The following is a 21437-nucleotide window of genomic DNA, read 5'->3' on the forward strand; positions in this document are numbered from 1 at the left end:
GTGCCTCCTGCACCCAGATCTAGGCCGGTCCCCCATTGCCATAAATACCCGCCTCCCACCCCTTTGCTGCTTTGGCCTTTCTTCAGATCTGCTGGGTTGTCAGGAGCCAGAGAGGTGGTAAAAGGATGAGAAAGAGGGAGGAGAGCTGTGGGGGTGGGGTCCCGAGGCCCAGTGATGAGCTGGTAAGGGAGGCTGCAGGAGCCAAACCACATCCTATAGCAGTCCTGGGGGCTTTGTAAGGAGCTGCCCTGGAAAGGCCGGGCCCCGCTGTGCACAGCATTCAACTCATCCGAGATGACAGGACAGAGCCACTTAGGACCAGGGAAGGCACTTCCCGCAGGGGTCCGGCAGTCGCGGCCAGCACGATGGAGGCCCTGAGGCCAAGGCCACAGGCCTGGCGCCGGGCACCGCATTGGGATGGGAGGTGTCTGGTTCCCCCTAGAAGGCGAGTGGTTTATAAATAGCGGATGACGGGCTGCAGCGAGAGCTGCCTCTAGCGTAATCGTCGATTTTGGGAGTGGCCCGGCTAGGGCTGGGAGGGCTGGATGAGGTTAAACTGGGCCTCGTTGGCTGATTGGCATTTCTTGAGCTGGGTGCTAATCTCTTCAGGAGGTCAGATAAGCTCCGCAGCGGCGCCCCTGATCTTGACTTTGGTAGCCGGGTTAACTCTTTCGGGGGACTACAGAAAAACCCCCAATCGTGACAGTTCTGCGTTGCTTACAAGACAGCAGAAGTCATCATGGAGCTGGACTTCAAGAGGGTCCATCCAAGAGTGGGTTGGCTCCTGAAATACATGGCAACTCTTCCATATGTCCATCTCTCTGACGAGTCCATTCCCTGGGGAGGACCGTCCTGGGATAATCCTGTAGTAAATGAAGAAATCAGCTTCTTTGCCCAGGGGAGTAGCTTAGACCCAGGGACAACCTGGTTTTGTTGAATATCGAGGGTGAGTTGGGTGGCTGGTACCAGGCAGGTGACATTGAAGTTTGGGATTTTCTTCTCCTCCTGTCTGTCACCCTTCTCACAGTCTGATGAGTTAGGAGACTGCTCCCCACCAAGTTTCCAGTGACTCTTGTGCTGTTCTCCAGCCTTATAGGCAAGAGCAGAAAGCTCTGCTCTGTGGTCTTGGGCTTTTGTGCCTGAGTCTGCTGGTGGCATGACATCTCACCAGTTTTGCAGGGAGTAAGGGTGGATTTCTAGTCCTGCTTTCTCCTAGGGGTCTCAGAGGAAGCATGTGGGCAGTTCTCTGCTCTTTTTCCTTCAAGCACCCTGGGGTTTCAACCTGGTTTTCTCTTCCAGGTCCTACCCCATTTCCTCTCAAGTGGAGGATCCTGCTCTACTTCCTGCTGGGATTTATAGACCATGCTATGGGTTTCTTGGAACCTCTTCTTTCCAGGACTGTGAAATCTGGTTCCCATGGAGTGTCCCGGCCCCCGATGGGCCATCCTCTGCTTGATGGCTCCTGTCTCTGCAGCATCCAAGAACAACAGTGGCTGCTTGTTCCATTATAAACTCAACTGACTGAAACCTGCTGAGACACTGTGGGAATAAATTATCCCCAACAAGCTCTCTTGTGAATAGCCAGGCCCGTCTCCTGCACCTCCCGCCCCCTCCTCTCTGGCATCTCAGCAGGGTTTCCAGAGGCAGCCTGCTGCCTGTCCTGTTCTCACACCCTTTTTACCTGCTGTGGTTTCTTTCTAACCACAGGTGTGATGAGTCAGGAGACTTTGGGCAGGGGCTTGTGCAGCAGATGCCCATAGGTGGTGAGGGTCTGATGCATTCCTTCTGTTTCTTTTTGTGTTCACCAGAGAAAGAGACCTCAGAGGAGGACCTTAGGTGGTTCTGCGGGACAAGCAGGCCCTTCCCCCCAGGCAGAGGCGTGGCCTGAGCAAGGGCATATGTGTGGGAATGACAGAATTCCCCTCCTTGTTTTGTGGAGTAAGACGGTTCACAGTGGGACTCCCTGGGAGATAAACCTGGGGTCAGCTCATGGAAGACCTTGAGTGCCGGGCAGAGGGTTTGGGCTCCGCTCATGGGCAGTGGGTGCCAGTGAAGCTCCTGAGCGTGGGCATGGTGTGGCGAAACGCAGTTGCAGAAAGAATGATGAAGGGGGTGGCGGAGGAGAGAGGTACGGGGATGGCGTTGGCAGTGTGGGGGTCTCAAGGGCTGGTTCGTCTGCAGGTGCAGCTTGCTCAGTCTCGGGCTGAGTCCACAGGCTCTGGGGGTTCAAGAAGGGAGAGCCTTGGCGAGATTCATTTTGTGTGAGTTCTGTGGGTCTAAGACATGTCCTTCCCACCCGGGGATATATTCTGGGGCCCAGAATCACCCTGGTGTCCTCTCCTTTGAGATAGGGAAAGAGAGGGCAGGCCCTAGATTACTGTGGGAAGAGAGACCTCAGTGAGTGTCTCTGGCCTGGGTGGTGTAGCTTGGCATCTTCTGGCAGCAATAAGAGTGATGGTGGGAACCTTGACTAACCCTGTTTTTAGCTGCTGCTTGGCATTTGAGACCACAGCGTCAGGCAATCTTGTGGACACCATTTCTTATCTTCCCTCCTCCTCCTCCCACCGAGGCTGCAGGGAGCTTGGGGTAATTCTAGAACCCAAGCAGCACTGAGTAACACCATTCTTTGACCCACTCCCCTGCCCTCAAGTGTCTGCTCCCAAGATCTTCTCCCAAGCCATGAGAATGGTGGGTTGACCTGGGACCAGACTTCCCTTGGTTACTTCCAGCAGAGATTTATTGAAATCTCAATGCATGGTGCAAATGTATTCATGGTCTCGGTGGACCAAGAGTACCCAGAGGGCAGCCACACTATGTTGCCCCCCACTGTCTCTTGTCCTTAAGGTGGGATCCTGAGATGAGATGGCTGGTACCCCAGTGATGGTGCCTCTAGGCAGCCCAACACCTGTGGAGCTAGAGGATGGGCTGATTTAATTAGAAATAGAGTGTGGGTCTGAGCCCCCAGCCAGCATCCAGAAAGAAGGAATTTTACGTGAATGTCCACTCCGTACTGAGCACGGTGCTTATTTAGCCTATTAGTTTGCTGTTATCGTTTGCATTTTGTATATGAGGAATGAAGACATAGAGAAGTTAAGTCACTTTCCTGAGTCTGCAGAGCCAGGACAGGTATTTTGCCTCACTGGAGTCCACTGACTTCATAGCCCAAGTTCCTTCTTGCCCTTCTTTGAAAGAGCTTTTCACAGCCTGTAGCATTTTCTCTTTGCTGTAAGTCAGTACCCTGCTACCACTCCCAGGATCCTAGTGATGCTGTGGAAGTTTAGTCATCATATACTAAATGGTACTTTAGGGGAAAGTTCTCAAGGACAGATTTCCAAGCCCTGGTCTCCTCCCTCCCTCCATCCCTGCTTCTACAGGTATTTCCTGAGCCCTTACCATGTGCCTGGCACAGTACATCACTGTAGGCGTGCACGGGGAGCAAGTCAGGATCTCTCCTGTCACAGACCTCACATTTATCAGGGAAGACAGACAAGGATAAACAAACACTTAAAGTAGTCACAGACTGTCACAAGAAACGGAAAGGAAACAAGGAAAACTTGAAGGATAAGCATGAGCCAGCCATGTGACTACCTAAGGAAGATCATTCTGGAAAAAGGGAACCCAAAGGCAAAATAGAGTGATAGGCCTCAGACCCAGCAGAGGCCCATGAGTGGGAACCCAGCGTGGGGGTGGCGAGGAAGGCAGAGACCAGGTCTTGTAGGCCGTGAAAAGGAATTTGTTCCACATGTGAGCAAAAATCATTGGAGAAATTTGAACAAGGACCATCCTGGCTGCTCTGTGGAGAATGGGTTTGGAAGAGCAAGAAGGGCTGCTAGGGAAACAGAAAATGATAGCACTATAGCAGTGGAGATGATGCAGGGAGAGATGGATGAACTGGAGATGGGAGTTGGAGGCAGAGCTGGCAGGCCTCGCTGATGGATGAAAGTCACTTGGTTCTCTGTAGCTTGAGCAGGAAGATTTCTGCTGAGAACCTAGTACGTGTGAGATGCCTGTGAGGCATCCAGGCAGAGATAACAAGGGGGCACGTGGGTGCAGGAGTCTGGAGCTCACAGGCAGGGCCTGCCCGCCCCGCCCGATGGTAGTCAGATGGGATGGCCCCTCAGGGCACTTTAACATCCTGTGTGGTGCTGGACATAGTTTTTGACATAGTTTGTGCTTAATAAGTGACTTTGGAAAGAAAGCAAGATGATGGCGTGAATGAGTTACCCAGACAAAGCACATTGGCAGTCCCTGTTGTCACATGCCTTGGGATGGGGATGCACATTTGTTCCCAGTGGGTGTAGCACCGTTTCTGTACCGGTGAAGAATCTGGGTGTACTTGGTATTTGTAGGGATGGGGCTTGACCCTCATGGTTCTTGACAGCGTAAGTGGAGCCTTTTCCCCGGGGTACCAGCTGGGGCTGCACAGAACAGGGTCAACCATCATAGTCCCCTGCTGCTGGGAGCTGGCCTTCTGTGAAAACGTAGTTCAACTCGGAAAATACCTCTTGGGAGCCTACTCTACGCGAGGCACCGTAGGAGATGCACAATGAGCAAGACCCGGGTCTGCTTTCAGAGAGTTGGCTGGGGCAAGTCCAACAGGAGTGAGTATCTGCAAAATACGTTAGGTGAGGGAAGTCAGGTGCTCCTGGAATACAGAGGTGGAGGGGCAGGGAGGGCGGAGGCCATGGGCCCTTTGTGGAAGTGATGGGCACTGCTGAGTGGTGGAGGGTGGAGGGAAAGGCGCGGCTGGTGGAGGACTCCCAGAGGAGAGGCATCAGCCCCGAAGACGTGGGTGTGTTCCCAGAGGGATGAGAACCCTAGACTGCAGGTATAGTTGCCAAAGAATATGGAAAAGATGAGCCTCTAGAGGTCTTGAAGGAACTCCATGATCGAGCCGCATCCCTCGGGCTGTAGGAGCCCTCTAGGGCCTGGAAGGCATGATGTGCTCTGTGCAGAGTGATGGGGTTGTGGTGACAGAGAGGAGGTGGTGCGACCAACCCGAATGCCTACCCCGTGTTCCGGCCAAATGGATGAGACTGGGAACCAGGTCGGGAGAGTGGAAAGGAAGAGGTGGCTGCAGGAGATTTGCGGGGATGTGGCCTGAGGATTTGCAGGTGGATGAAATGGGGAGGGTGACAGTGGTGACAGTGATAGTTAACTTGTATGAAGACTGACTCCGTGTTAGGCTGCGCTCTTGTTCTAAGAGCTTTAGAAGTTTTGTCCTATTTAATATTCACAACAGCCGGATATGGTAAGTACCGTATGTATTTTTGGAGGAGGGAGCATTATTATCCCCATTTTACAGACGAAGATTTGGAGTCACTGAGGTCAGCTCACCCAGAGCTACATGTGACAAGGGGTGGAGCTGGGATTCAGAACCTAGGCGTTGGCTCCAGATCCTGTGCTCTAACCACAGGCCCCAGGTCCAAGCTGTGACTCCCAGATGGAAGAACAGATGAAGAATTGCATCTCCAAAGTAGGGGACACAGGCAGAGAAGCACGTTCAAAAGACTAGGACAGACACTCTGCCTCAGAAGATGTGACTCAGGGCACGCGTGACACACAGGAAGTGGGGCTACTGCCTTTCAGTGCAAGCAGGGAGTTTCGGGCTTTTGTGATTTGAGAAGCAACGTGGGCACCCTGTTCAGGAAACCTTGATTTTCACCCTCACGATGAACTGGGAAAAGAAGCCCTGAGAGGTACCTGCACCTGATGCAAGAGCAAGACCCTGACCCACGTCCTGCGTGTCCAGTGTCCACAGTGTCGTGTCCACAGACTGAGGACGCTGGACGTTGCGTGACTGTGAGGGCGCCGGACGCAGCTTTGCCCTTTCCCCAGGGGTGGGTTAGCTCTGCTCTGGCCCGGGTGGCACTGGCTGAGTATCCCCATTTCAGGGCCTTGGTGACCTGCTTTTTGCAGGAGGGGCAGAATCTGCAGGATTACATCGTTGGAGGTTTGCTTTTGCGACAGAGGTCAGAGTTTCCTGAACTGAAGCCAGACTAGCTCCCCTGAGCAGCTGGTGCCAGGAACCTTAAGGTTCTATCTCCACATAAAATCTAATTCTTTTTCTCTTGAATAATTTCTACTTCCAGAGATGCAAAGCTGCCAACTGGACGGCAGTGGCACCACTCCCTGCTTGTTTGAGGGTATCTATTTTGTGGGTACCTGGAGGCAGCACCCTCCACCTGTAGTGTTATTTCTTGTGGCTCCCGTGCCAGCCTGTATCTCAAAAAACACTCTCTTGAGAGCTGAAGGGAACGCAGAGCCGCAAAGTGCGAGCGTCTGCATTCTGCCGCGCCCTCCTCGGCGCTCTCTGGCTGCTGCTCTTTTTTTTTTTTTTTTTCTGTTGAATAAGCAAAAGCCAGAGCAAATGTATTCCTCGGATCTCAAATGAAAATGTGTAGTAATTGTTTCTTTTTGCTATTTTCGATATATTTCTGTTCTGTTCATTGAACTTGGTTCTTGGTGCCTCTTGCCAACTCACTATTTATCCCAGAGGTCATCCCCCCACCCTGCTGTTTGCCCTTTGTGAGATGGCGTCTTTCCCCTTCCCGGTTACGGTGGTGGAAATGCTTATCCTCACCGTGTGGGGGTGGGAGGGGCGCAGGGAGGGCCTGCTGGGTTCTGCCTTAACAGCTGCCATGTCCCGAGCCTCCCCCAGCCTACACTTGGTCAGAGGCCGCACACAACTCCGCTCATTCCAGGTGAGTAAAGCGCCTGGACTCAGACGTAATTGATTCTGACTGATACCCGGGTTGGGGTGTAATTAGCAGTCTTGATTTAATGACATTGTGGCCTGAGACTGCCATCTTCTCCCTTGTATTTAAATGGTCATTTCCCTTGGCAGACAGTGAATTGGCATCAGACCTTGACGGTGGACGCTGAGCAAGTCACGTCTGCGAGCCTCGGTTTCCTTAACCAGGGCGTTTGATCATGATGTATCTCACAAGGGGGCGAGCGCTAAATGGCAGCACTTCTCAGGCTCAGCTCACGTGGCACTTGGACATCATTTCCTGCCACTCTTAGGGAGGCAGATGTGCTGGGTTCCAGCCTCCTGGCTCTGTGGGCAAGTCACTTAGCTTCGGAGGCCTCCACCTGCTCACCTGTAAAATGGACTCATAGCAGTTGCCTTTTCGTCTCGTACAGCCAGGGAGAGGACTAAGGAGAAGTACAATCATAGGCTCATCGGGCTGGAAAGGGCTTTGGATAGTTTTAGTTTCAACTTTTTGTTTTATAGGTGGGGAAACCAAGACTCAAAGGAGTGAGTGACACCCAGGATTGGCCCGCTAGCAGCACATAGTGTGCTGTGTTTGGGCTTCATGACATTACTTCGTCTAAAGGGTTACCTGTCTGTTAACTCATAAACATATGCGGAGAGTCGCACCTCTCCATGTGTGGCGGTGGACGGTCAGATGGCCCTTCTCCTGCCATATGCTCTGGCCTGTGCGAGTGTGAGGGACTGAAGGAGGTGGTGCAGCAACGCGCCGGGCTGGGGAGTCGCCCCTGTTGCTGAGCTGAAAACTTCCTTTGCTTCAGCGTTCCCACTTCCCTCCTTCACTCGGGCTCCCACAATCCATATTTGGCTGTCTATGAACCAGGGCCTGTGTGCCCAGCGTTGTGCTTGATGCTAGGGAATTGTGCAGAGAGGTCTGAAGGAAGGCTCCTGCCCTCAGGCAGCCATTTGTAGGCAGGACAGGCACCCGGCAAAGGTCAGTGCTAACAAGGCAGGAGAACGTCCTGGGGCCAGTGACGGCCAGTCGAGCCACTGCAGCGTGTTGGTGGGTGAGGGAGGATTGTGAGCCTGGAGGAGGAGGTGGGGCTTCAGCTGGGCCTGGATGGCTCTGGATTGGACCGAGAACAGTGCAAAGGGAAGAAGACGGCTTTTTAGATGGAAGGACATGCCGTGAGCAGGGCCTGGATGTAGAGGCGTGGAAGGTGCATTTTGTGAACTGGGTTTACACTGAAGAGCAAGGAAACTCTGTGAGAGGATCATTTTTATTTGCAGAGTTTTTATCTGTGATTGGGCAGGCAAGTGTCTGAGTGATTTAGCTCACCCAGCACAGCACTTGGGACCATTACTTTGGCTCAGAGCATTGCTGAGAGCCTGACTGTACCTGTCGCTGTGACACTTGGCTCACCCGCCTCGAGGATGGAATGGGGCTGGAGGGAGGCAGGTGACCTCCCAATCTTCCCCGTCTGAGAGGCCTGGGTCGAATGGGGCACAGGGGACCTGGGGACGGGGGCGGGGATCCAGTCTTGCTTTGGATTTGCCTCTGCCCCTTCTGGGTCACAGAACAGCTTCCCGCCCGCCAGCCCGCCTCAGCCCGCCTCCTCTGGAGCTGGCTTTCCGCTTATCTTAATTTATTGATGAAAACTTGTTTTACGGTCCAGAGCACAGACGGCAGCAGCTCCCTGCCAAAAGAAAGCACGCCTGCAAATCGGGAAAGCAAGCCGCCTCCTGGAGATGGATGGCTGGGGACCGGCAGGACGGCAGAGGGAGTAGAGCCCATCTGGGCAGACGCTGCTGCAGACCTGGGTGGACAGGGCTTGGGGAGGCCCAGGAGCAGCCCCCGTGTGCCGGCTGGGGCCGGGGCAGCGGGGGCAGTGGAGGACCTCCCTGCCTGTCTCCACCGCAGGTTCCTGACTCACCGCTGGCCTCCATAACCTGGGGAATGACGGCTGCAGGCCGTAAATACTAATAATGGCTTTCATTTATAGTTGTGTACAAGGCGTCATGCTAGGAAGTTTATTTTCACGAACCTCATTTAATCCTGACGACAACCCTATGTGGTAGGTACCGTTAATTCCCATTTAAAACACAAGCACCAGAGAAAAAGTCGTTCTCTGCGGTTGCTGGCTGGTGAACGAGGGAATCTGGAACTTTAACCAGGTCTACCTGGACCCAAGGCCAGAGTCAGCCACGGCCGTCTCTGACCCACACACTCCAACTCTGGCCAGTGTCTTGTCTCACACTGCGGCCACCTCTGCAGCCTGGTGCTGTTGGTCCAGCTGGCCCGGGTATTCCCAGGGTAGGACCCTGTCTCATGATCTTGTGTGCAGTAGAAGCCAGCGCAGTGCTGGGCTCAGGGCAGATGTGTGCAAGGCAGCTGCTGAGTAACTCACTGGCTGGAGGATCCCACGAGCAGGTTACTCTTTTCCAAAAAGCAGAAATATTTTCAGTGGCTTCTGTGCTTTCCTCTGAAACTCCGCGTCCTTGTGGGTCAAATAAGAAAACTCTCAACATCCCTGCTCACTACATCGGTCAGTTACAGGTACCGCGTAGAAAAGGGTCCAACTCCAAGGGCTCCAGTGTTTTTACCTGTAAAATGGGCTCCACTCAAGATCATCATCACCATTTGCAGAGACGCGGTACATGGAAGCGCCCACTGGAAAACGAACGGCAAAGCGTCGTTATTATTTCTGTGAGCCCCTGTTTTGTGGAGATACGGGTGCAAAAAGGTCCACTGAGCTGCAGCTGTGTTTATTTTCTTCCTCCTTGCTTCCTCTTGGAGAATGGTGTAGCCAACAATTTTCACAGCTCTGGGAGAATCAGCAAAGCAGGTAGACGCCCTCGGCCGGACTACCACCTCCACCCTGAGCATCTGTGTGTTGCTCCTGTCTGCTGTGACCATGTACCCACTCCTTTCCCCACCCCACCACCTGGGCTGTGTGCCTGGCTCTCTCCACTTCTTGGCATGCCTGTGTCACCTCCCCCAACTCAGGTTGGGCTATGAATTTGTCGAACATGTTTAATACAATGAAATCTTAGATTTTTCTCAGGTCTGTAGGAGGCAGGTGGAGGTTGGAATCACAAGAGTCATAGCAAATTGTGTTAAAATCCCAGCTCTGTCAACTCCATGTGTGAGCTTAGACGGGATACTCAACCTCTTTGATCCTTTGTAAAGTCCAGAGAAAAGAATAGTAACTGCCCTGTATGGCATTTGTGGAAAGGGTGGGACACAGTTCCTGGCGTGTGATATGGGCTCAGTGAATGCCAGCTCTCTCCTCGGCTTGGCTGCCTCCATCCCCACCAGAGTCATCACCAACACTGCTTTTTCATCCTGTCCTCCTTGGCTAGAAGGAGTACTCCAGGCCCAGAGGCTTGCGTCTGCGCACTCTATCACAGCTAGCCTTCCTTTCTCAGAGCAGGCACGTGTCTGGGTGACACTCTTTCTGGCTTTCATGGGAAAGAGCCAGGCAGATGACCCAGATGCCAGCAGCAGGAGGTGGTGGGTAAGAATGCGGTTTTTGGAGTCAGATGTCCTGGGTCTCTTCATTCCTGAACCTCACTATACTTGTGTTTTCTCATATGCAAAATGGGGAGGACAAAGATGCCACTGGGTTGGGAGGATTAAATGAGGCAATAGAGGCAAAGCACTCAGACTAGCTCTGGTGCACGATCGGCACTTGTCCACAGCCGCAGAGCATGAGGAGGAAGGGCAGGGAAGGCGGCCGTGGGCACTGGGAGCAGGTGCAGCTGTCCCACCAAGAGCTTCATGACCTGGGACACGTTTGTCTGGGGAGACTGTGGACAGGCAGGCAGCTTTCAACGGAGTAACCTGAATTGCCATGCACATGTTGCAGACAGGATGGGTCACAGCCTCCTGTGTGACCAGGAGAGCCCTGAAGTGGGCACAGCCTGGCACAGGGCAGGGAGGGATCTCATGTTGTCACTTAAGTTGGTGCTGAGACCATCTCTGGCAGAGAGATCTGCACTGAACCATCCCGTATCCCCCATGAAGCATGTCAGAAATGCCAAAATGCTGGCGTGGGTGGTCACAGCTCCCAGCTGGCAGTATAAATAATCAGGCTGTGGGCATAGGATCCCCAGGGAGAAGGTGCTCCACGTGTGTGGGCCCTGTCAAAGGGCTATAGCTAGAGAGAGTGTGGGTGGCTGTGTTGGGGCCAGAGATGGACCTGGTTGTCAGGCAGTCTCTCCTGATACCTATCTGGGTAACTACGGTGTTGTTTGCTGAGCTAGAGCCGTGGAAGATCACCCTCATTACATTACTGAAAGGGCCTCCGACCTGCCATGGGTGGAGCTGAGGCAGCTGTGCTGAATGAGAAGCACCAGTCTTAAAGTCTTCACTGTGTGACTTTTCTTCACCTCTGGGGGCACCTCCTTTCCCAAAACAGGGAGAATGATCCCCACCCCCCTTTGCCATCCTGAAGAATGAGTTACAGTCTCCTGGATATTTGGAGCTCTTTGCCAGAAAGATGTAATGGGAACTCAAGGCATCCTTGTCCTGTTCTCCCTGCATTTTCCAAGGAGTTGGAGTAATAACACCTTGTACAGCGTTTATATTCTGAGGAACACAAAGTGCTCGGCAGGCAGAGCCCTGTTCATCCCCACAGTGTCCCTGAGTGCTGGGGAGGTGCTCTTCTCTCTCTCTGGTTTATCAGAGAAACATCTCAGAAAGGTTAAGTGGCTTGCCAGAGCTGCACTGCACCTCCTGCTCCCCTGGGCTCCAGGTCCTGAGGTCTGCGCTGCCGATGGTTCTGCCTTCTATGGGAAGCCCAGGTAGCCGCCAGTTATACTGCCGTCCTTGAAGGTTGGTTTCTGAAGCCCATCCTGCCTCCCACAGCAGCCCGGCTTCACAATTACTGTGTGCTTTGATGCTGTCAGAAATGCCTTTCTCCCCAGATGGACAAAATAAAACAAATTCAGGAAGGAAAAACTATATTGGTGATTGGAAAATCCTTTCTCAGACCCCTCTGACAAGTTATTCTGAGTTCTTGGTGCCTTCCCTTCCACTTTACAGTGACCTTGGGAATTGAGACAGTGCCATGTGCTGGGGCCCCAGGCTGCCTCCTCGTGCTTCCTCCCTGGGCAGCCGTGGCTCTGGGCATGCAGGTAACGAGAGGCACCTGAGCGTCCCCCACTCCTGCCCAGCGTAGAGTGCCCACCCTGCACATCATGCAGTGTTACTGGGTGCTGGTGGCCTGAGGCTCCACGCTGCCTTCTGTCCAGTGCTGACAAGTTCCAGAGTTTGGGGAAAAGGCATGTCCCAGGGTCCTCCTCACCCCTACTCTCCCAGCAAAGGGCAGTCCTCCCACCAGCTCAGAGAACCGAAACGTCCAGTGGAGGCCATGACTGGTTTTTCAGCCTCCTTCTTGGGAGCTTCTTCCCCATTCCTGTTCCGTAGGTGCTGCAGCCTGCCCTCTGTGCGTTCCCGTGGCCTGCCCTCCGTGCGTTCCCGCGGCCTGCCCTCTGTGCGTCCCCGCAGCCTGCCCTCCGTGCGTCCCCGCGGCCTGCCCTCCGTGTGTTCCTGCATAGGGATGGGAAACAGCTGTGCCCTCTTGCTCGCTTGATCTGCCCAGGGTCTGCAGCAGAGGCTTGCAGTCTAGGGGCCACATCCTCCCATTCTCAAAGTGAGCAGGAGCTGCATGGGCTGGTAGGAGCTTGGGATTGCTGAGTAACAAGCCTTCCCTGTGTGGTCCTTCTTCCCCGCACCCACCTGCACCCCCTCTTGTGATTGCACTGTGCATCCTCGGTCTGGGAAGAGCCCCTGACCCCACTGCCCAGGCCCGGGACGGGCTTGATTGGGAAGAAGATGTGGTTCTGCCCCGCGTGCGCAGCCTGTCCTGGTAGGGCTGCAGCGGCAGCGGGAATCAATGTTTATGGACTGGTGAATGATCATTCCTCCTTCACAAGGCTGGCAGGTGCTCTGTATTATCTGCTGCTCTTTGGCATCCTGGCCACGTCATTTTGTGGTCCTTCTGAGGGCCGTTCCTCAGGCTTTGTTCCTTCTGACAGCTTTGGCCCTACACCGGGCCCCTTGGGGGTTATGGACGTGTCTCCACCTCCTCTTCCAGTTCGCCGTGGAGGAAGAATGCCCGTGGGCCAATATGAGAAGGTGGAAGATGCTGGTGCCTGAGAAAGTGGACCTGGGGATGGGGTACAGGTGGAAGTGCAGGAGGTGACCTGCATTGCCCTGTAGCCTTTCTCCCAGAAAGAGGCATGGCTTATAACGGGGTGTGTTGGGACGGCACATGGTAGATGCCCCCATCCTTCCCTGTCTCGGTCCTTGCTATCTAGGCATCGCCGTGTTGGGGACTCGGCCATCTCTCACCCATGCCTTCGTCTTTGAAGCCCGGAACAGACTCAGGTTCTCCCTGCCCCCAGGGCTATACCAACCTAGAGTCTCACAGATGCCTTGGTTGGAGCGAGCCCCCAGGCAGGGCAGGTGCCCCCCCCCAATACTAAGGCTAGGCCAAGCAGGGCAGGTGACCCCCCCATCCCCTACCATACTAAGGCTAGGCCAGGAAACCCAAACAGATGGGTAGCACTTCAACAGGGCCAACTCTGCCCCCAGCCAGGGGCCAGAGGACACCAAGCCCTTTGTGCAACTGGGGGCCAGGACTGCTGGTGACTGGTCATTTATCCCCCCACCCTGGGCCCTGACCCCCCTGGAGGGTGGCAGGGAGCTGTCCCCAAAGTCTCAGGTAGAATCTCCTTCATCATGGACTCCTCCATCCCAACATACACTTTGGGGTTTTAGATTACAAGAGGTGTAGGTGTTGTAACAGGACTCACTCTCAAATGCTAGGGGTTTTGGTCAATTGGGGAAGGGTTACAAAGTTGGCTGGAGACGATTGGCCCTCTTGAAACGTTATTCATGAGCTTTATAACCGCAGAGGCTTGCAGCTCCCAAACACGATGCCCCTTAAGTTTGGCCATGGGTAGACATTCTCTCTTAGAACTATCTCACATGGAGAATAACCCCATTCTTGTATAATCAAAATGTAACTGGGTTGTAGATATGCAAATGCTTTACGTAATGTTTATTTGGAGGAAAATTAGGCACAAAAATATGGGTGTGATCTCCATGACACCTGTGTAAGGTGGTGAGATTAGGGGCTGCAAAGTGAAGGTGTGAAGGTGAACTGGAGGCTTTGAGAGAAAGTGTGGGGACCAACAGTAATGACCAAGGAATCATGCCATCTGACTTGATGTATGCACAAGCTCAGTGTGAGACTGAACTGTGCTATGGCTGCCGCTCAAGCCAATGGGGCCTTAGGCTGAATTACTAGAAGTATAGAGCTCAGAACGTAGGAGGGGAAGAGCTGGTCCTACCGTAGCTGGAGCCTAACTTTCAGTTTGAGACAGGCCTGTTCTTAGTGGGCCTCTTGGGCAAAACTAGGATTGATGCATGTTAGCCACAGGGAAGTATATTCTTGCATTAATAAGAAAGAATTCTTGACTGATTAGAGTTATGCAAAAAAAAAAAAAAAAGAATGGAGTGCATTGTGGGATGGTGAGCATTCGGACCCTGGGAGACCCTGTGTGACTGCATCCTGCTCCATGGTTCCACTGAGCGGTGGTCCTCCTGCCTGCTGGGCGACTTTGGCAAAGACGTGTCTGACTTTGTCCCTTCATTTCTCTCCATGCAGAACTGGAGGCATCGTCTGCTGTGTCTCCTCCCCTGCCCCTCCTGCCTCTCCCTTTATGGCTATGAGAATGAATGAGCTGCGGGGGCCCTTGGAGGCCAGGGGTGTCTGAAATACAAAGCAGCGGCCGCGCTCCTGGCACTGATGTATTGTCTCTGCTCCCCACGATGAAGTTCTTGGCAGGTTGGCTTCTTCCAGAGCCAGGCAGGTTCATTACTAGCTGGCATGTCAGGCTGTGAAATTAAAGCTGTTTTGGTTTTTTCCTTTTTTAAAAATTCTCCACATCCACTAATTTATGAAATGCCATTAAATGTTGGGCCTGGCCTTGGCTCATAGAAACATTAGGGAGCACTGAGTCCTAGCATTTGAAAATCTCCTGCAAGCAAAAAATGGATGAGGGTGTCGGGGGGGCCAGGGGCCAGGTTGGGGGCCACCAGTGACATCCGACGTGAGGATTCCAGGTGCCTTGTGGGGCTCTGCAGACACGTGAGGCAGTGGGGATTAAAACAGGGCAGCAGAGATGGGAGCAACACGAGGGCACTGGGGGTTCCAGGAGTGGGGAAGACGGGGTGCACAGGAGGCTGCTTTTTCAGGAGGGTTTGCATGTCTGAGTCTGGTCCTGTTCCCCGGCTATGGCCTGCTCAGGCCCCTCCGTCCATCCCCATCATTCATTCATTCATTCATTCTTTCATTCATTCATTCATTCATTCCTCCAGCAAATATTTATCTAGTAATCCAGGCATGCTCTGGGCCCCACAATGGAAGAAAAATGGATAAGACATGAACCTGGGTCCTGGAAGTGCATGTGTTTTTTTGTTTTTGTTTTTGTTTGTTTGTTGTTTTTTCCAAAGTGCTAGGATTACAGGCGTGAACCACTGGGCCCAGCTGTGCATGTTTTAGTGAGGGTGGGCAGCAAGTCTACACAGAGGCCTGCGAGGTCCCAGATGTGCTGCTGTGGGCCTGGTGCTGGCAGAGGAGTCAGGCTTGGGGAGGGGCTGCTCCCACCAGTGGGGGACCGATGGCACCCATGAGACCATGAGATATGGGCAGTGGCTGCCCCTGGGTTCTAAGCAGCATGGAAGCAGGTGGAGAAGCTGAGGAAGGGGAAAGCTTGAAGGGGGAATTGTGTCCCTCACCCCCAGAGAAATAGGATGCCTGCTTGAAATATACATAATGACACGTGGCAGAAGCCTGTGTTGAAACCACAGTCAACATGGTTCAAACTGAAGACAAGGAAGACACTGTGGGGATATTAGCTAATTACAAGACTTAACAAATGAGGTGAGGCTGGAGTGTGGGCTCACTGTCTAGCCATAGCCTGACTGGGCCTAAGTTTACCTGCTGTGTGTGTTTGGATGGGCCCCTGGTGACAGAGAAGATTCTGATACAGCTTGATGACTTGGGGCTTTTCTCTGTGCCGGGGGCCTGCACCCTCTCCCTCCTCCAGAGTCAGGGCAGGGCCCAGACCGGATCGCCCTGTGGGACTTAAAGGCATTGCCAGGAGTGAGGCCCTGCTCTAGGCTCTGTGGATTTAACCACAAACATGACAGACCCAAATCCTGGCCCTCAGGGAGGCCATTGGCAAATGTAAGGATGGGATTCATCTTCCCAAATTTGGATGTGGATTTGTTCGTAGCCCTGATTTGAAGTTATTTTGAAATGCCTTCGGTTGGGGAAGGGGCAGGGGAGGCTTGGTACTCTGGCTAGTCCCTGGGTCTGCTCCTGCTCTGGGGAGGGCATCAATCAGGCCTGGACCACACCAGCAGTGGCTGGTGACCTCCTGCAAGTTGGTGCTAGCATTGCCTGGGGCCTGATCCCCTGAGTCACCCTGCCTCACCCCAGATTGTCCCATTGTGGGCTAGATTATAGCTCAGTCATCTCAGCTGAGACAACCCTCTGGTTTTGGAAGGGAATTTTCCCGAATGCCACCAGCTAAGCTCTGTGGCCCTGAGCTTTGGCTGTGTCACCACAGATGGGCCTTGCCTCCTTCCTGTGCTGTGTGCTGGGCTCCCTCCACAGGGGCGGCTCCCCTGCCCCGCACCTCCCTCTCCCGCTCCTGCCGCACCCTCTCCCTGCCCACTGCGCTGGCTTCAGAGGTCAGCTTCCTGTGTTCCCGCCCTCCTGCCTGTGCGGGGCAGGCCTGGCTCGCCAAGACTTCATGGCCAACTGTCTCTGCTGTCACCTCCTCCCTCCTGCCCTTGCTCCCTTCCCCATCTCAGCCCTGGCTCTCCCCAGCTCCGGCTCACCAGCTGGAATCTCCCCAGCACTTTGGGCATGTCGCTGTCATTGGCTCTCCCTTCCCCACCGCTGGAGGGAACACATCAGGTTCTTTCTCCAATGGCTGTTCTCAAGGCGTTGACCGCCCAAGGGTGGGTGCCTGGCGGGGGGATAGGGTGTGGGGCAGGGTTTCTCAAACTCTATTGACAACTGGGGCCAGACAGTTCTTGACTGTGTGGGCTGTCCTGTGCGCGCAGGATGTTCAGCAGCATCCCTGGCCTCTACTCACCAGAGGCCAGGAGCAGCCCCCCCGAGTTGTGGCAACCAAAAATGTCCCCAGACATGCCACATGTTCCCTGGGGAGCAGAATTGCTCCTGACTGGGAACCACTGGGCTGAGGGCTGACAGCACCACGTCTCAGGCTGGGCCAAGACTGCACCAGAGGGACCTGAGAAATGAATTCGTCCAAATCCCATGTTTTAAAGGAAACTGGGCCTCCGAGAGCTAAAGAATCTTAAGGTCACACCGGGGAGCAGCATGATGAGAGAGGCATTTTAGGAAAAGGAATCAGGCAGCTCTATGCAGACTGGGCTGGAAACCAGAGGCCAGGGGCAGGGAGGGCAGTGGGGGCCGTGATCTGGACATGGGACCCATGGCGAAGGCCTGGTCTTGGTGCTGTGCCCTCTCAGTCGAGGTCCCCTGGGAGCAGGTGGTAGTAAAGCCTTCTGCACCGAATGCCAGAAGCCAGGGTTTTGTCCCAGTCTGGCATTGTGACTGGGGACTTCCATGTCCCCGCCTTAGCTTCCTGGAAAATCAAGGTGTGACCTTTGTGTTTTCTTCTTGCCGGGAGGCTCTGATAGTGTTGGGCCATCGGAAGATGAGAGCAGAAGGCTCGATTCGGCTGGAACCCCTTGAAGATGGGAGTGTGGCAGTGGGGATGTGTGTGGCACCCGCTGTACTGTGCTGGCCTCCTCACTGGGCAGACGTGCACCATGTGTGGAGTTGTGCCAGGCGGGTGCTGTGACGGAGGCGGGAACAGGTTTGAGGGCTTGGAGAGGGAGGCTTCGGGTCCAGACTGTGCCCCCGTAGGATAGGCCACAGATCTTTCCTGGGGGCCTGGAGGACTTTGGACAGGAAATGGGAAAGGAAGCAGATGTGGGGACAGGGCACCAGCTATGTTCCGTGAGAGGTAGAAGGCTCCTGGCTGGGTCTGGCAAGGCCAAATCACAGGATGTGGAGTGTGAAGTCAGAGAAGCAGTTTGAAGAGAGGTGACCAGGTCCTGGAGTTTCTGACCTTAGAGATTTTCCTAGGTGGAGGCTCCCGAGCGTCCCAGCACTTCCCCCAGGAGGGAAGTGGAGAGAGGGGCTCGGAAGGGGCCCCCCTCCCTGCTGGTACACCCACAGTGGGAAACCGCATCAGGAGGAAGCTGTACTTTGAGAACTTTTCCAGGCCCGAGGAGGATCCAGGCTCTGAGCTCTGGGGTCCTGTGTGTCTCCAGCTGCAGTGGGTGGGGGCACCTTGCGGCTCCCCCTGCAGCCAGTACCTGCCGCAGCAGAGTTTCCGCTTACTCATTCCAGGGTCTGGCTTTTAGAGCCATAAATCTTCAGCATGAAGATCATAAATTCTCCATGGTGTGATTAATGAAAGAAAAATTGAGACGGCAGCATAGAAACTGACCGGATTGAAGAAAAGTCAGTGACTATTCGGATGAAAGTTTCAACCATCACTGGCGAACCCAGAGTTTCTGGACCAGCCTGGAGCGCCACCTAGTGGCCGCAGTGGGGATAGCCCCCGTTCCCCGGCGAAGCTTTCTGATGGCCCAGTTGGGTCAGCTTTCTGATGGCTGTGGGTCTGAGTGTGCCCATTCCTTGGGAGCCCTGACCTGGTTCTATGGGGGGCTGCCCCCGGGGACAGGGGGTGCAGGCCCACTCTCCACAGTGTGAAGGACCCAGGCAGCTGCGGGACGTACCTCATTCGGACCCCCGTCCAGCTCCTTGCACTGTCTCTGGGTTAGTAATACGTGGAGGTGTCTGTTCCCACCTTTTTCTTCAGGCACTGTGTGGACCACCTTTCTGGTTCCCCATTTATCAAAATCCTGCTCAGTCTTCAAAGCCCAGCAAGGCCTGTCAATGCCACCTTCAAAACATCTCACATTGGCCCATTTCTCACCGCTCCTCCGTAGCCTCCTGGTATGAGTCGTCCCCAGCTCCCGCCTCCCAGTAGCCTCCCAGTTGCTCTCCTGGCCTCCCTTGGGCCGTCCCGCGGTCGCTTCTCCAAACAGCAGCCAGAGTGATCTGCGGAAAACCTCAGTGAGGTCTTGTCAGTCTCCAGCTCCGGGGCCTTCCCGTCACACTGAGGACACCTGCACGTTTCCTTTACCTGCGAGGTCCCAGCTGGCCTGGCCCCCGGCCACCCCGCCTGCCTTGTCTCCTACCACGTGTCACCTCACTCAGTGTTGTAGCACACGGCCAGCGTGCTCCTCCTTGGCTGGCCAGGCTCCTTCCCACTCCGGGGCTTTTGCACCTGCTGTTCCCTCTGGAATGTTCTTCCCCCAGATAGTTATGTTGTTCCCTCCCCCTGTTTATTTGTGTTTTTGCTTAAACCCCACCTCTTCCAAGACACCTTCCTTGCCCACACCCTCCCCAGTTATTTTCTGGCTCTTTACATAGCCTTATTTTTCTCCGTGGCACATGTCAGCAGCTGAAGTTGTGTCATTTGTTGCTTACCTAAGGTCAGTGTCTCCTGTAAGAATCTACTCTTCCTGAAGGCAGGGTCTTTGCCAGTGAGGTGTACCACTGTCTCCCCAGCTCGGAGAACAGGGCCTGGCGCTGAACACGCAGGTGTTGGGTTTGTGGAGGAATAAGCGAAGGAGATGCCCTTCCTCAGGGAAGCATCTGTCCCCTCCCCTCGCCGTCCCGTGGGCATCACCACCCTGCCTAATTGCGGGTTGCCTTGTCTCAGCCCCGAGCCTCTGTTTCCTCCCAGGAGCCAGAGCAGCTTGAGAGCAGGGGCTGGGCTGATTCCTGGATTCAGCATAGTCAGCACAGGCCCTGGCACGGAACAACTGCCAGGGAAGTGCCTTTCCAGCAAGCAGTGCCCGGAGCTGGCCACCCACTTCACGTAGCTTATTCCATGCTAATTCTTACAACAGTCCAAAAGGAAGGGGATGATATTCTCACTCTGCATACGAGAGGTTTGCAAGCTCACACCACCAGGATAAGCTAGAGCCAGGAGTCCCGTTCGGGTCTGTGACTCCCAAGCCCTTAGCCCTGCAGGTTCACCCGGCATGGAATGTTCTCGTCCTTCATCTGCCCCAAGTCCACCCACCCTTTAGGGACTGCCTTCTTCAACTGGCTTCCGTGACTGCGACAGTGATCGCCGCCTCTGAGCGCCCGTGGCGTTGACTGGGCGCCCGTCCGCCCCACCTGGGAGTGTAAATGTTGTACTTTTATAGCCCCCATCCAGCCGGAACAGAGACCCCGGGAAAACCGGTCTCTAAAGTGGTTGTAGCTTTTCTGGCATGGCACACTGCATGCTGTAGGCACTCAATAAATACTATTTGACTGATTGATTGGTTCCTTAGACTCAGCAAACTTCCCCTGAGCTGGCGGAGGGAGTGGGGGAGTGCCAGCTAGATCGAGCATAAAATCAGGCAGATGTGGAGATTTGCGGCCAGTGAAATGGGAGCTTCCCCAGGTGGAGCTGGTGGCGCCGGCAGCCCCGGGGGTGCTGTTGGGGAGAGTTACTTTTCGGTTTTGGGGCCAATCATGCCAGAGGCTGGCTTATTATGTGGATGTTGAAGGCAGCCATGGACTCCCATGTCCCACACACTGGCCAGGCCCGCAGCCAGCTGGTGACTGCCTCCTTTCTCCATCTGTGGGAAATTGTCCTTCAGACTCCAGGGGACAAATGGCCCTTCAGGTCAGAGCAACAGGACCCAGTCGCGGGAAGTTCTGGCTCCAAGAAACCCGACTCCGAGGGTCCCTTCCCACCTCCGGAGATGAAGTCTTTCTTGCTTTCCCTGGCCGCAGTTCTCCCCTCTCACCAGGCCTCCGTCTTGGACACTGGGCCTCTTCTCTATCACGCAGAGTAACCTGACCGCTCACATGTGCCCAGTACCTTCCACATATTTGTCCTGCACTTCTGCCTCTGTGTGGTTTAATCCATCCTCAGAGTGACCTGGGAGGCTCGTGAAGCTGGCACAGTCTCCGTTGTCATATGGGGAGACTGAGGCACAGAGAGGCTAGGGGACCGTCTGGATCACTCAGCTGACATGCTTTGGGTCTGCGGCCATGCCCGACGGTAGTCCCGTTCCCACCTTGTCGGTTCTTACTTTATCTGTGTCTCAGAGCATGGGGTGGGGGCCTGCAGGGTTCCTAGGTCTGTGGACGAGTGTGAGAGCAGCGCCAGGCTAATGGGCTTTCCTTCCTCTCCAGCTCTGTGGCTGTGGGCTGCTTGGAGTGGGCATCTGGCTCTCCGTGTCCCAAGGCAACTTTGCCACCTTCTCCCCCAGCTTCCCTTCGTTGTCTGCAGCCAACCTGGTCATCGCCATAGGCACCATTGTTATGGTGACGGGCTTCCTCGGCTGCCTGGGGGCCATCAAGGAGAACAAGTGCCTCCTGCTCAGCGTAAGTTATGTCCGAATCTCCAGCCCCTCCAACTCCTGATCTCCTTGCACTTGCACCCCTGGGACAGGCAAGACCTGGAACACTAGCCACCTGGGTGTCCAACCTGAGCCCAGGGAAACTGCTTCTAGAATGTTCTAGGCTTGATCACACCCCTCCTCCTCATGATTGGTTATGCATACCCCTAGTTGTTCCTCCCACTC

At 54.5% G+C, this 21437-nt stretch overlaps 1 protein-coding gene across 3 annotated transcripts in view; it reads left to right on the forward strand.

Moving 5' to 3' along the window:
* The window catches only part of TSPAN9 (tetraspanin 9), a 206675-nt gene that overhangs the window by 177531 nt on the left and 7707 nt on the right, over positions 1-21437 (forward strand). For all 3 annotated transcript variants that reach the window (XM_017946494.3, XM_009217726.4, XM_009217727.3), the window contains one exon: positions 21046-21237. In XM_017946494.3, the coding sequence (XP_017801983.1) occupies positions 21046-21237 (192 nt within the window). The remainder of the gene's footprint in view (positions 1-21045; positions 21238-21437) is intronic.

This window comes from Papio anubis, chromosome 9, assembly GCF_008728515.1.
Source record: "Papio anubis isolate 15944 chromosome 9, Panubis1.0, whole genome shotgun sequence".
In the NCBI taxonomy this organism is placed as follows: Eukaryota; Metazoa; Chordata; class Mammalia; order Primates; family Cercopithecidae; genus Papio; species Papio anubis.